Raw genomic sequence first — 12,827 nt, 5'->3', positions numbered from 1 at the left:
TCTACCATAAATTTCTTATGTGATCTTTGATAAATCACTTGACCACCAAGACACTTCACCTTTTTATGTCTTGATTTCCCATATATGTTTAATGGGGATTGTAATACTGATCTACCTCTTAACGGTATTGTGAGGTTAAATTCATTGTTTGTAAAGTACTTTGAGCTTCTGAGCTGGAAGGTCCTTTATTAATGCAAAGCAGAAATAGTCGTAAAATGCAACCGCAGCTATAAATCTGAATGGCTCTGGTTTTTTTGTTTTAAATTTAATCCTTAATGATCTAATTTAAAAAATTAACTGAACCTGCTTAGATATTTATTTTGACTAGATTTTCTATCCAATTGAGCTGTGAGGTTAAAATCATGTTCAGAGGCATGACAGGTTGTACTATAAGCAGCAAGATTTTGTGCTGTTCTATTTCAGTCCAGGGAAACAAGCAGGTTAGTTTGACAGTGTGCCAGAATGCACTGTACTGCTGCCATTTCATTTCCCTGATGGAGAGCAGAATGTTCACCATGCAGCTGTAATTTAGTTTGACAGTAAACTGCACATGCATCACACACATGGCTTCTTACAGACACACCGCTCATATTTCTGCTTCTATCAGACCAAAATAATGAAATATTGTAACTGTAAATAGTTCCTGAACCTAAAATAGTGCTAACCTGCAGGATTACAAAGAATGCTCAGCCCAGCCATCAGCAGAGACAATAGCTGTCAATATGGCCCAGCTGGTAGCATTCTAGCCTTTTAGGACAGAACATTTTTGGGTAGAGGTGCCATTCTTAGAATAAGATCTTTAACTGGGGCAGGTCAGTTCTGCTTATTGCTGTTGGCTTCCTACCTGGAAGTTAATGGTCCTTTGGTAGAAAACTGTACAAAAAAGTACGGTTAATCCTGAGGTTCAGATTCAATCTTTATTTCCCCCTTCAATAAGTCAAGTTATAGTTAGAATGAACAGACATTTTTATAGGGTCTTTCCTCCCAGAAGATTCCAAAGCACTTTCCAGTCTTCAACTAGGTCACAGACTGTATACAGGGAACACTTCCTCCACCAATGAAATGGAATAATAGTTTAATGAGGCACAACAGTACAGATATCACCTAAGGACAGGAAGTAATGAATACCTTATTCCAAATGCAGGGGAATTTTAAGTGGTGGAAACTGGGGGGGAATTTAGATAGGCAGAATGTAATTAACCTGAGATAGAATTTGGCCAGGACAATGAGGTTAGCCCCTCTACTTGTATCAAAACTACCATGAGATCACATTGTATAAGGACTGTAACCCCTTTAGCAGCACAGTGCCCCGTAATGCTATGCTGGAACGTTGGTCCAGTACTGACTGAGAAGAGTGTCAGCTATTGAATCCCTAATACTGCTTCATATAGCACGTAGGTGTTCTTTTGGGAGGCTCCCATCCAAGTACCAAGTCCATCCAATCCAGCTTACATTTTCAGATATGACAGGATCACAGCACAAGGTGATATGGCTGCTGGCCAAGTCTCTGTGTGAACTGGAGCTGAATGCATAAGGGCTGCCACTTTGACTATCACTAGGATCTGGTTAATTTAAAGTGCTTTTAAGGAGACCTTAAAATATGAAACATGTAAAACCGAAAAACAATATAATCTTCTTAGGTTGATTCAGGCAGCGCTGCTGTTGACTTTTCACTTTTTTACATTTAAACTCCATTGCCTCTTTTTTCCTGTTTTTCTTGAAAATTCAAGAAAAAGTGATACTTATCAAAGATACTAGATGAACAGCCCTGGAGTGGGCGGGGGGCAGGGGGCAGAGACACAATCTAGGACAATCAGCTTCATTTGTATTGCGGGTATTTAACATCTGGTTTTAAGGGACCTCTCTTTTTGCTCACAATTAATTGTGAGTACAGCTTAGACATCTAAGTATCTAATTGTACCCACAAAAAATTACCGGCAGTTGTATGCCCACAAATTATGGGTACAAGTTTTTGAACATCTGCCTATTAAACATATGCATTTTCAGTTATTTGAACATCTACAGAGTCCAACGTATATGATTAACTTTTTAGGTCCCACCTATCAGGCTTCAGGATACAACTTCAATGCATATGAATGGAGGAGTCCTAAGCAAAGAGACAATTTGTCCCCTCCCAGTAGACCACGAAACCACCCATTTCATGACACAGGACTGAGTGATGATGAATGGGACAGACCAACAGCAAGTGGGTAAGTCACATGCTAAGTTGTAATATGAGATTTACAACTGCAGCAAAATTGCAGTGATTTTTCTTTAAAAAATTAGCACTGATCTTCTTGAATGAAAATACCTTTAATAACCCAGCTTTTCAGCTTCTCCTTTCTAAGATGCCACTTCATGCTGCATGAGATTTATAAGGATAGATCAGTAACATTAATGCAAGGCTACGAAGCTGAAAGCAAGGCTTGTAAGTAACATGAGTTTCTGTGCATAAAAGACATAGCATTAGGTGTTAATGTCAAAGAAAAAAAACCCTTGAGGTGCTTTTCCCTTGGTAGGCTTCAGATGGTAGAAAAGAAGCCACCCTCCCCCTCCAGGAGGCAACCAAAAAAGCCAAAAACAGGAAAAGAAACAAGAAGTTCTATCAGCTCCTTCATTCCTGGGGTTCAATCTAAGGACTCAAAAATGCCCATTCTTAAATGACATACAGAACGCTGTCCCAGGGATGTTGCAGAAAGTTGTCCAGAGGACACTCTCCGTACTTCAGGCACATAGGTTCATTAAAGAAGCATTCCCTTATCTCTCCTCAAAGGATTTTTTCTCCTAGGACTTGAGAAGGACACAAGGAAAGCTAGAGTCTTCTCAATTCAGGAAAAGTTTAACAAGATCCAGACACTGGTCTCTATGGTGTCACAGAACAGAGCATTATCCATCCATCTTTACCTGCAACACCTAGGTCTTCTGGTCTCATACATAGAGATTACTTCATAGTTCAGGGCGTATGAAAGTTCCAGGCACTCTGGAACCATTCCACGCAGGAGATATAACAGAAGGGGAACATACTATCCAAAGAGGTTCAGTCCCTCAGCTGGAGAAGGCATGGTACTCACATAACAGTAGGATTCTCCCTTTATAATCTAGACTCCAAGTCCTGACCACAAATGTCAACCCTTCAGATTGGGTAGCACACCTGGGCAAAACAGTACACAGGAAATGTGGTCAAGGTCAGAAAGGTGACACAGCATCAACTCCCTAGAGATGACAGCAAGAACGCTGGTTCTTTGGGACTTCCAGGATTATCTGAGGAATGAGCATGGCTTGGTTCAGTACAACAAATAAAACAGCAAGGACACACAAGAAGCTTAAGTCTAAACAGTGGTATGATGCAGATTCTTTCCTGGTAGTCTCCACCAGGGAAGTCCACACTGAGCATAAAAGCAAACTAGCTAAACCATTAGATAAACCATTTTTGGAATGGTCCCTGAACCCAGTAGTAATCCAGCTAATATCCAGTGAGCTAGGCCAGCTTCAGGTGGACCTACACACATCCAGCTGAAATGTGAAGCCTTCTCTTCACAAGGAAAGAGAACCAAGAATCACTGGGAGCAGATGAATTAGCAACTCTAGGCTTTCCTCCATCTTCAACTACTGGGAAGTGTGAATACAAAAGGAGGAAAGAACAGAAATGCTTATCACTCCAAAGGCTGTAGCCCTCAGTCTTAGTGGAACTGTTGCAGAGGTCTTAGCTGCTTCTACCTAGGTGACAGGATCTTCCAGAGCACACTTCTCATCCCAATGCAGACTACCTGAGCCTGACATCCTGAGTGGCAAGGCCTAAACAAGAAAGGATACTCATCCAAAGTAATAGAGATTCTCATAGCCTCATGCAGGCCTTTTACCCTCCTGGACCGAGCAAGAGTTTGGACAAAGTCCTCCTGTTGGTTCAAGAGAGATAGAACAAGCCCAGGAAAACAGGCATGCCAGCTCTTCTAGATTTCTTACTGCAAGGCCTAGATTTGGGGCAAGGCCCTACAACCATCACATCTCATGACCCATCCATTCAAACTGATGGCATCTAATCCTTTCCATAAAATCTCTGCTCTTGGAAGATATGTGAAAAATGGCATTAAATTATGGAAATACCTTTCTTCACCCTTCTACCAGCCAGGTAGTAAAACATCCAGTCCTGTTGGTGAAGGGATTTTAATTCTTCACAGACAGTTAATTCCATATTAGTGTGCTGAAAAAGTGAAAAAGCAAGACATTGACTCTACTGTGATGTGTGAGCAAACAGAAGACCAGACTTCTTGGACACTGACTACTGAGATTACTAGTGTAAAAAATTTAGTAAAGGAATCCATCCGTCCTTGCTATATGCTCCCAGTTGTTTTTAAATTAATAGCTTTGTTTTACCAAAAGAAGCACATTTAGCCTCCGTTCAAACTCATCCTTTATTTCTCGGACCAGATATAATCGTGGGTTTGATAAATCTACTGTTTGGGGACCAGTTAAATACCAGGCTAAAAAATTTCATCAGATATCAACAAGGAATCTGGGTAATAAAAAATATCATATAATTTGTTGAAAATAAACATCATATTTTCCAGCTGTCCTTTAAAGGCAAAATCAATAGAACTATGCTTCATACAAAAGCTATTTCCTATTTACCAATGTGAAAATCCTCTGAGACATGCAGCACAAATAAAAATAAAGATTATCTGAAGACAGTATCTAGAAGATGGACTATACCACTACTGATGGGATTCCTAAATGGAGCGCCAGATTCTTCTGAGGGACTTGCCCATCCTTTCCAGCCAATCAGAGCAAAGGATAGGGCTCTAGCCTCTTTCTGCCACTGCCTCCAGCTAAGTTCTTTGTCCCTCCCCTGAGTAACACTAAAAAGTACTTTTTTCTGCCTGCTTTGTGTTGTGTGGTGCAGCTGCAGAGAGGAGAGAGAACACGTGGCAACTGAAAGAAGTGGGAGCATTAGGGGCAAGTCAAGGAAACCATTCAGAGTAAACTACAGCGGAAAGACCAGGGAGGTAGCTAAGGGAGCATGGCGAGAGAGAGGGTGAGAACTAGAGGAAAGAGGTGGTGGAAGGGGAAGGAAAAAGAGCAAACCCCAGACTGAACAATAGCGAGTGAAACCAGAAAAAAGGAGAGAAATGATTGAAATAAAAAGCAGAATAAGAGAAAGCAAAGACAAAAAGTGACAGTAGAGAGAGTAATGGGGAGAAAACAGGCAAAACACAGCAAATGCTCCAGGCAGGGAATGGCACTGAGACCCAGCAGTAGGGGAGTTCAGACACTGATCTATGCAATGGGGGCTCAAGTCAAAAAAGGTCAGGACTCACTGCACTAGTAAAATACTGGGTTAGATATGGATTACATATATTGTATTAGTAAGATACTATATTGGATATATTTGGCTGTTTGAAATCAGTGCTGGTAATTAAACGCAAGTACTCAGAATGGTAGAAAAAGCCAATTTTTAAACTCAAAGACTTTTCTGAAACAGCATTTGAAAAGGCCTTTCGGTGTTACCTGGGAGTAACTGCATCTGTATCTGAGCAGATATCCTCACCAGTGCTGAACAATATCTTAGAACAGACACTGGCGCTCTATGGAAAGACATTGTGAAAGGAGACACATTTGCTTGAAATGGCCAACCACAATCTGCCTAACTGATGGTGGTTGTAAGAAAGCATCCTTGAAGCAAAGATACCACATCTGTGAAGCATTTCAAGCTATAATGTTTGTGGCATTAAACGCTATTATGTTAATGGAGTACTAATAACACTAGTTTAGCAATATGCTATTTATCAAGGAAGCACAGAAATACCACCATAATGGTGCTTCCTGTGTGTGTGTGCACATGCACACTTCTTCCGAGCTTCTTGTCCATCCAGCCTACTGCTAGCCCTTTAAAATGCTATGCTGGTGTCATTCTGTATTGTGTTTCTGCAGTAAATTGGTTGTTTTTATCAAAACTCTCTTACTGGCCCACTCTCCTACGTGTCACTGTTAGCAAAATCTTGCAGGAGAAAGTTGGTAACAAGACTTCAGCACTTTTATGAAACAAAGCATAAATCCTTAACAATAAGAATGGTCCTGGGAATAGACTTCATTGGGGCTTAAGCACATGCTGAAGCACTTTTCTGGATCAAGCCGTAAGTCTGTGAAATAGCATTGAAGTCCTGAAAGAGAATCTATACCCTGCAGGCTGTGGTTTGCATACAGCAATTGCAGCAGTTGCTCTGATGGAGGCAGGGATGGGGTTAAATTGATTATGATAAATGTAGCATAGAATGAAGGAGACAGCTGAAAGTGTCAGGATTTCTTCTTGGACTAGATAAGTTTGCGAGACATTATTTGCAGACTGGAGGGCCCTCTTTGCATACCACAAGGGAAATGTGTGGGTGGAAAAGCCTAATTACAAGTATTTCATTGCACTGATCAGCTATGAACTGTAATGATGCCTGGTTCACTAACTTTCATTAAGATGTCCCAATTATTACAGAAGGAAATTTACATTAGATTGTTCTTAGAAAATCTACTTCTCATTCCCCTTATAAAACACTGCTCAAAATCCACCTCTTCTGCAACCAGTCAGCTGCTAGTAATTGCCCGTGTATGGGAGACTGGCTATCACCTACTTTTTGTATCCTACCTACTCTCACATTCTTATTATAATGCTTCCCCTTTTTAATCTAAACAGCTAGTCAGCGTTCAGAGCCCTGGGGATGTTCCAGTTGGAAGTATTAATGGATGGAGTCTAGTATTCTTTCTGGTGCAGTCATCTTGTTTATTTTCAAGGAATGTACAAAGTCCTGTTTCTCTGAACGTAGGAGGAACCAAGAATAAAAGGAGCAGTTTCTTAACTGACAGCCCCAAGCCTCTTTACCCAACACCAGACCCAAAAGTTCTCTCTAGCTTTTTCCAGGGTCACAATGTGCTGACAGGCTCCTACTTGGCTTCCTTGCTTTTTGCCTCTGCTGCTCTCTCTCTTTTGTGTGTCCCCCCTTCTCTTTTGTGTGTGTCTACACTGCACACTAAGCCTGAGCTCTGACTTATATTTGAGCCCAAGCTCCCCTTCTGTCCACACAGAAATCAGTCTGCTCAGGTCAGCAAGCACTTAAGACCCCAGGTCCTGGGACCCTGTTAAGAGGGTGGGTCAGAATCCAAGTCCCACTGTGACTCATGTCTAAGCTCTGTCATTTTGCAATGTTGACGTAGCTCAAGCCACAGACCCAAGTCTGAAGGTCTGGGTAGCGCAGTAGGGATGCTTTAGCACAGCTGTGAGATCTGGTTCTAGCAATTGTAAGTCCAGGTTTACAATGCAGTGTGGACGTTCAAGGGTGGGCTTGAAAACACCAAGTCTCACAGATCAGGTCCACAAAGCAGAGTAGATGTCTGTCCCCCGTCCGTCCTCCCTCCCCCCCCCCCCGTCCCCCAAAAAATGCTCAGCAAAAGCCCTCCACCACTCAGTCCAAACTCCTGGGCAGATTCACAAGCCCCTTTTGTCTTAAGTAAGGGGGTTTCGGTTTAACTTTTCCTGACAGTTATGTTCATTGAAAGGTGCATTAACATCCAATCTCAGAGGTTTGTGATACAAGCAGTCACTGGTATCTCTCAGCATAACACTGACATTCTGTTGTTGTAGCTGCTGTGTGTGACAAGACACTTGTCTGACTAATGCACTGCAAAGTGAAGCCTGTGTGTTGTTTGTACATTTGACTGAACTTCTCTTTGTGAACCCAGCTTTTCAGGTGCCCACGACAACAGTGAAACTGACCAGGAGGAAAACTTCTGGTCTCAGGCTCTGGAGGATTTAGAGACCTGTGGCCAGTCAGGAATTCTGAGGGAACTTGAGGTAGTGCAATCTTTCTAATAGAGATGTAACATTTTTGTTTGTCTTACATTCATTTTCTGTTCTCTTCTTCTTTTTTCTTTATTTGCATTAATCACACCAATTCATTTAAAAGCTTTAACCCCTTTCCACAGGACAAGGCTGACAGGCGTCTGTATTTGAGAAACATGACTCTCTTGGTACCTACCCTTTATGTTTATATTTTTGCTTGTGCAGCTGCCTCCCCTACCCCAAATAAAGCTATTTTCTGTTATATTACGCAGTTGAAAGTAGATAAACATGATCACCCAAAAGCTTCCTGTCTTGTAGCTTCTGTTGTGCGCTCTGCTAACACATGCAGCATTTTGTGCAGAATTTTTAAGTGGCCAGAATTTTCCAGCAGCGGTGCATCCCCCTCCTTAGAGCCGCTTCATGAAGTTTTTCTTGGCATGTTATAATTTGCCTCTGGTCTGTAAACTACTTTGATTAAGATGAACATAAAAGAAAAACATCATCTAAAATGTTTTTAACAGGAATCTGTCACCTTGTGAACAAAAACAGCACAAGAAATGTTCACAGTAACGAAAAGTTGTTGTATACAACAAATTTTCACATTGCATCCTGAAGTTAATTGCAAACCTGAACTCCATTATAACTTTGTATCAGATGATTTTGGGGGAGGTAGGAGGAAACAATAACTGTGCATTTTTAATACATTTTCTGTAAGTTCTTTAATCAGAACTATTAAAAATATACTGACAGTTTTAAAACTGTCAAATGGAAAATCCTAAAAATATGTTCTTTTATGTTCTTTTCAATTTCCTGAGCTCCAAAACTGGCAAAATCTCATTTTCATTTTTATGTCATATGAAGTCTCTTAGCAACCACAAGGAATGTGAATGGCATAACTAGGTGAAACTTTTGCAGTTCTAAATGATTGTACATGCTCAGATTTATGGCTTCCGTATTGCATGTACGGTTACTTTAATGTGATTCTGAAATACTTGTAATTGCAAGACAGAGAAATTAAGAGAAAAGTTAATGTCGGTTTAGTTTAATTCTGTGGTTATCTATGGCATGGTACCACGGGGTTCTCTTGTGATTTTCATTATTCAGAGCACAGTAAAAGGGTATGGAAATAGATAACCGAAATGGATATTTCAACAAATTGACGTTCTTACAGTTTTTACCATCAATTTATGAGTTTAAAAATTAAAAATCAAAACTGTGGTTGAGTGCTTTACTGCTATCACTATATGTAATTGTATGACCAGCACAATTCTGAACAGACATCTGTCCACATAAGATTATAGAAGTAGTATTCCCAATGGATGACAAGATGTCTTTTTGCATCAGAAGGCTAAAATGGGCTGTGTCTGTTTTTAAAGTATCATCCCTACTTCCTTCATTAGGACTCCCTTCTCATTGCTCATTTCAAGGTCTTCAGCCAAACAGCAAGGTGAAATACACTTTATCAAGTCCTCTTGCAGCTGCTGTTTCACAAGGGAGCATCATAAGTCACACTTAATGTGTTGGGAAGCTGTTACAACCATAGTACTGTCACATAATTAAGGCAGTGCTGGTGCTGACGGGAACATGGGCAGCACCGAATCCATCACCAGAACCAGTGGTTCTAATCAAAAACGTATCTGATTTTCTTCTCCATTCCCATATTTGGGAAGGGCTGTCTGCATCCTCTGTCCCCTTGAGTTGTGACCTTTCTGCTGCTTCTTCCCCAATCTAAGAGGAGACTCCCTTCCTCATCAAAATCCCTGCCGTGGCAGTGGTTACAACCTTTACCCCCAGTGCTTGCAGAAAGTAAAACTGAATGTTTAAGGGCATCTGATTAGATTTTTACATTCCACAACACAGAGGAAACAATTCCTCCTCTATATTGATATTTGTCGGCATTAAGCTATTCTACCCTGGGGATGAAGTGGGAGTTTTGCCTTTGACTTTAGTGGATCCAGGTTTTCACTCTTTGCATCCACAGCAATATTACCAATGAGAAAGGTCCTGTTCCTGGGAGAATGAAATTGATGCAAGAGACAGAGCTTTGTATCTCTTCACATATGCCGGTGGTACTTCAGAAAGTTACTGCTACAGCATCATTATTATATTCGGGTTCTTCTCAAGCAGCTACTCTAAATGATCTGCTGTTCTGTGGCAGTGTCTAGTCACCATCAAAGGCAGTGCTGGTTCTAGGGTTGCCTTCACACTTTGCTGGTTCAAGTATTTTTCCTTGAAATCGGCATATGCCACTATAGTAAATGCCTTCTTTTGTTCAAGTTCTAGGGAAAGCTAATGTTCCAGAATTTGGCTGTCATTTCATTTTAAAAATAACCTCAGTGTAAGTAAACAGTTGTACTGTTCAGGGCGTTTGACTTCATAAAAATAGCAATTTTAATGCTTTCTTTGGCATTTTGGTTTAAAATATCATCTGAAAACCTTTCGCTCACGGTTGGGCTTTTTTTAGTGATTTACAACCGGTTTGTATGTCTATCCTCCTGCCTTTTACTGTGCCCTGAAGTGGTTTTGTTTTGACAAGAGATTAGAGAATTGTGCCTAGTGTTATGAAGTAACCCTTTCTTTAATCCAAGTTATAATTTAAAAAAAAAAAACTGTTTGTTAATGCTGTAGGCAACAATTATGTCAGGAAGTACAATGAGCTTGAATCATGAAAATCCACAGCCTCGCAGCCAACTGGGAAGACAAGCCAGTTTCCAGGAAAGAAGCAATGTGAGGCCACATTACAGCCAGGCTGCCCGCAGTAACACGCTGCCATCAGACGTGGGGAGAAAGTCTGTGGTTTTGAGAAAAATTAAACAAGAAATGAAAGAAATCATGTCACCAACGCCCGTTGAGTTACACAAGGTCTGTAATTTTTATTTTAGCAGTAATCCTTGCTTTGGATTAATGCATGCAGCATAGGGAATCTAATTATGTGTGATATATTAAGTACTTTTCATAATAGTCCCATAGACAGGCTTTTGGGGCTGTGTATATTATTTCTTGCAAACACACTAATGATATATTCTTATGGGGGAACAAATAGAGTAAGATGCATTGTCATTTGCTGTTTGCTTTTAAAGCATATCCTCAGTGGATACTGCTCTTTTCCAAGGAGAATCTGCTAATAATTTGATTTGACAACAGTGATAATTCATCTCTGCATAATGTATTTATTAAGACAACAAAGTTTAATTTGCAGAAAAGATATTTCTTTAGAAAACTATGCACAATGGCTTGTGGCTCGCATAGTTGCTTTGCAACATATTACATTACTTTAGTTGTTTCCTTCTTCAAATTAACATAGGCTACCATGTATTTGATAGACCAACTTGAAATCTATAGGACAGATGTTAAACATTCACAGTTGCCACTCAACACATTGGGATCCCTTTTCTGTGAGAGGGATAAAATAATCGTCAGTCTAGGAAATAGTGTCAGAGGCGTTAGTCTGTACAGGTCTGTCGCATCTTACGCTGGGGTTACGTTCTGCAGTCAGCGTGTAAAGCAAAAATCACGTATAGTCAAAATTACATTGAGTGTAACGGCGGGCGGAATCGCCCGCACTACAGGTACAGTATTAAAATTGTTATTTTTCTCTTTTTTTTTGTTTTTTGTTTTTGTTTTGCCGACCGCGTAAAGCTGAAATCGTGCATGTTAAATGCGCGTAAGATGCGACAGACCTGTATCCACAAAAACAACAAGGAGTCCAGTGGCACCTTAAAGACTAACAGATTTATTTTGGGCATAAGCTTTTGTGGGTAAAAAACCCACTTCTTCAGATGCATGGAGTGAAAATTACAGATACAGGCCTAAATATACTGGCACCTGAAGAGAAAGGAGTTACCTTACAAGCAGAGAACCAATGTTGACAAGGCCAATTCAGTCAAGGTGGATGTGGTCTACTCCCAGTAATTGATGAGGAGGTGTCAATACCAAGAGAGGGAAAATTGCTTTTGTAGTGAGCCAGCCACTCCCAGTCCCCATTCAAGCCCAAATTAATGGTGTTAAGTTTGCAAAAGTCTAGGAAATGTGGTTTATATAAAACAGGGTAGCTTTTCATTTCCTGGGGACAGGCATTGATAGACATACCCTGTGGCAGAAAGGTGACTGTACAGCTGAAGGCAGTCTTCGGTAAAGCTATGCAAAATATTCATAATGAACTTCAAGTCTGCTCTATTGAACCTTAAGTATGATGCGTCTAAGAACTGCAACCAGTGTTTTCAGAAGTTTGTGAAACTTTGGTGGGAATCCAGTGACTCTCCTGCATTCCCCCTTCCCCATCAAACTTTGGGATAATTCCTTCCCTCAGGAGACATCTAAGGTAAGGAGGGAGGGGTCTCCCTTGAAGGAAGGAGCCAGTTTATGGAGGAATTCCTCATGAGAGGTTAAAAGCCATCAGCCTCAAACCTCAGAGAGAATTTGCACATCTTGATTTGTGTCTAATCTCTGCACACAGTCCTGCAGATTTCTATTCCTGTACTGAACCTTCATGTCTCTCACAGCCCTACCATGTACCGAATTAAATGTTCCCAGATAGCAGCTGCAAGTGGATCTGTTATTTGGAAGAGGAGTTAATTGCCACTGTAATCAATCAGTGGGATCAGTCAGCTTAGTACATGCTCATTCCAGAAATCATTTGATTCTCAGTTTGATGTGAAATGATTGGTGGACTTGTAAAAAGCACAGTCTTCAAGAATTTTCATCTGTCCAGTTAATGTGAGACAGAGAATAAAGGTACATTGAAGGGGTCCTTAAAGTCTTTTCCCATCAAGCAAAAAGGCTGTTTTCTTCTGTAGGGAATAAAAACCTGCTTTTCCTCCTTTTCAACGATGAATTTGTTTCATCATGCTGCTGAGTCAGATTTCTGCTATTGGGTGTTTAATTCCATTTGCTACCTCTAAGTCCCTGTCCTTCATCCTTCTCTCCCGTCAGCTGCTATTTTTTCTATTATTTTTTTATTGCTATAACTGTTACATTTTCTGAATGGAGATAGAATAACTGAATG

General features: G+C 40.6%; 1 protein-coding gene across 3 annotated transcripts in view; it reads left to right on the top strand.

The window, feature by feature from the left end:
- Nucleotides 1-12,827, top strand: part of GRIP1 (glutamate receptor interacting protein 1) — a 511,398-nt gene that overhangs the window by 486,018 nt on the left and 12,553 nt on the right. For 2 of the 3 annotated variants that reach the window (XM_024208047.3, XM_029910842.1), the window contains 3 exons: nucleotides 2,054-2,210; nucleotides 7,723-7,834; nucleotides 10,451-10,684. In XM_024208047.3, the coding sequence (XP_024063815.2) occupies nucleotides 2,054-2,210; nucleotides 7,723-7,834; nucleotides 10,451-10,684 (503 nt within the window). Of the gene's footprint in view, nucleotides 1-2,053; nucleotides 2,211-7,722; nucleotides 7,835-7,965; nucleotides 8,011-10,450; nucleotides 10,685-12,827 lie in introns of all 3 variants that reach the window. The other variant, XM_024208049.3, reaches the window with a different exon arrangement.

The sequence above is a fragment of the Terrapene carolina genome, unplaced genomic scaffold, assembly GCF_002925995.2.
Source record: "Terrapene carolina triunguis isolate 2854851 unplaced genomic scaffold, T_m_triunguis-2.0 Scaffold68, whole genome shotgun sequence".
Lineage (NCBI taxonomy): Eukaryota > Metazoa > Chordata > Testudines > Emydidae > Terrapene > Terrapene triunguis.
This window is presented reverse-complemented; position numbering and strand designations above follow the sequence as displayed.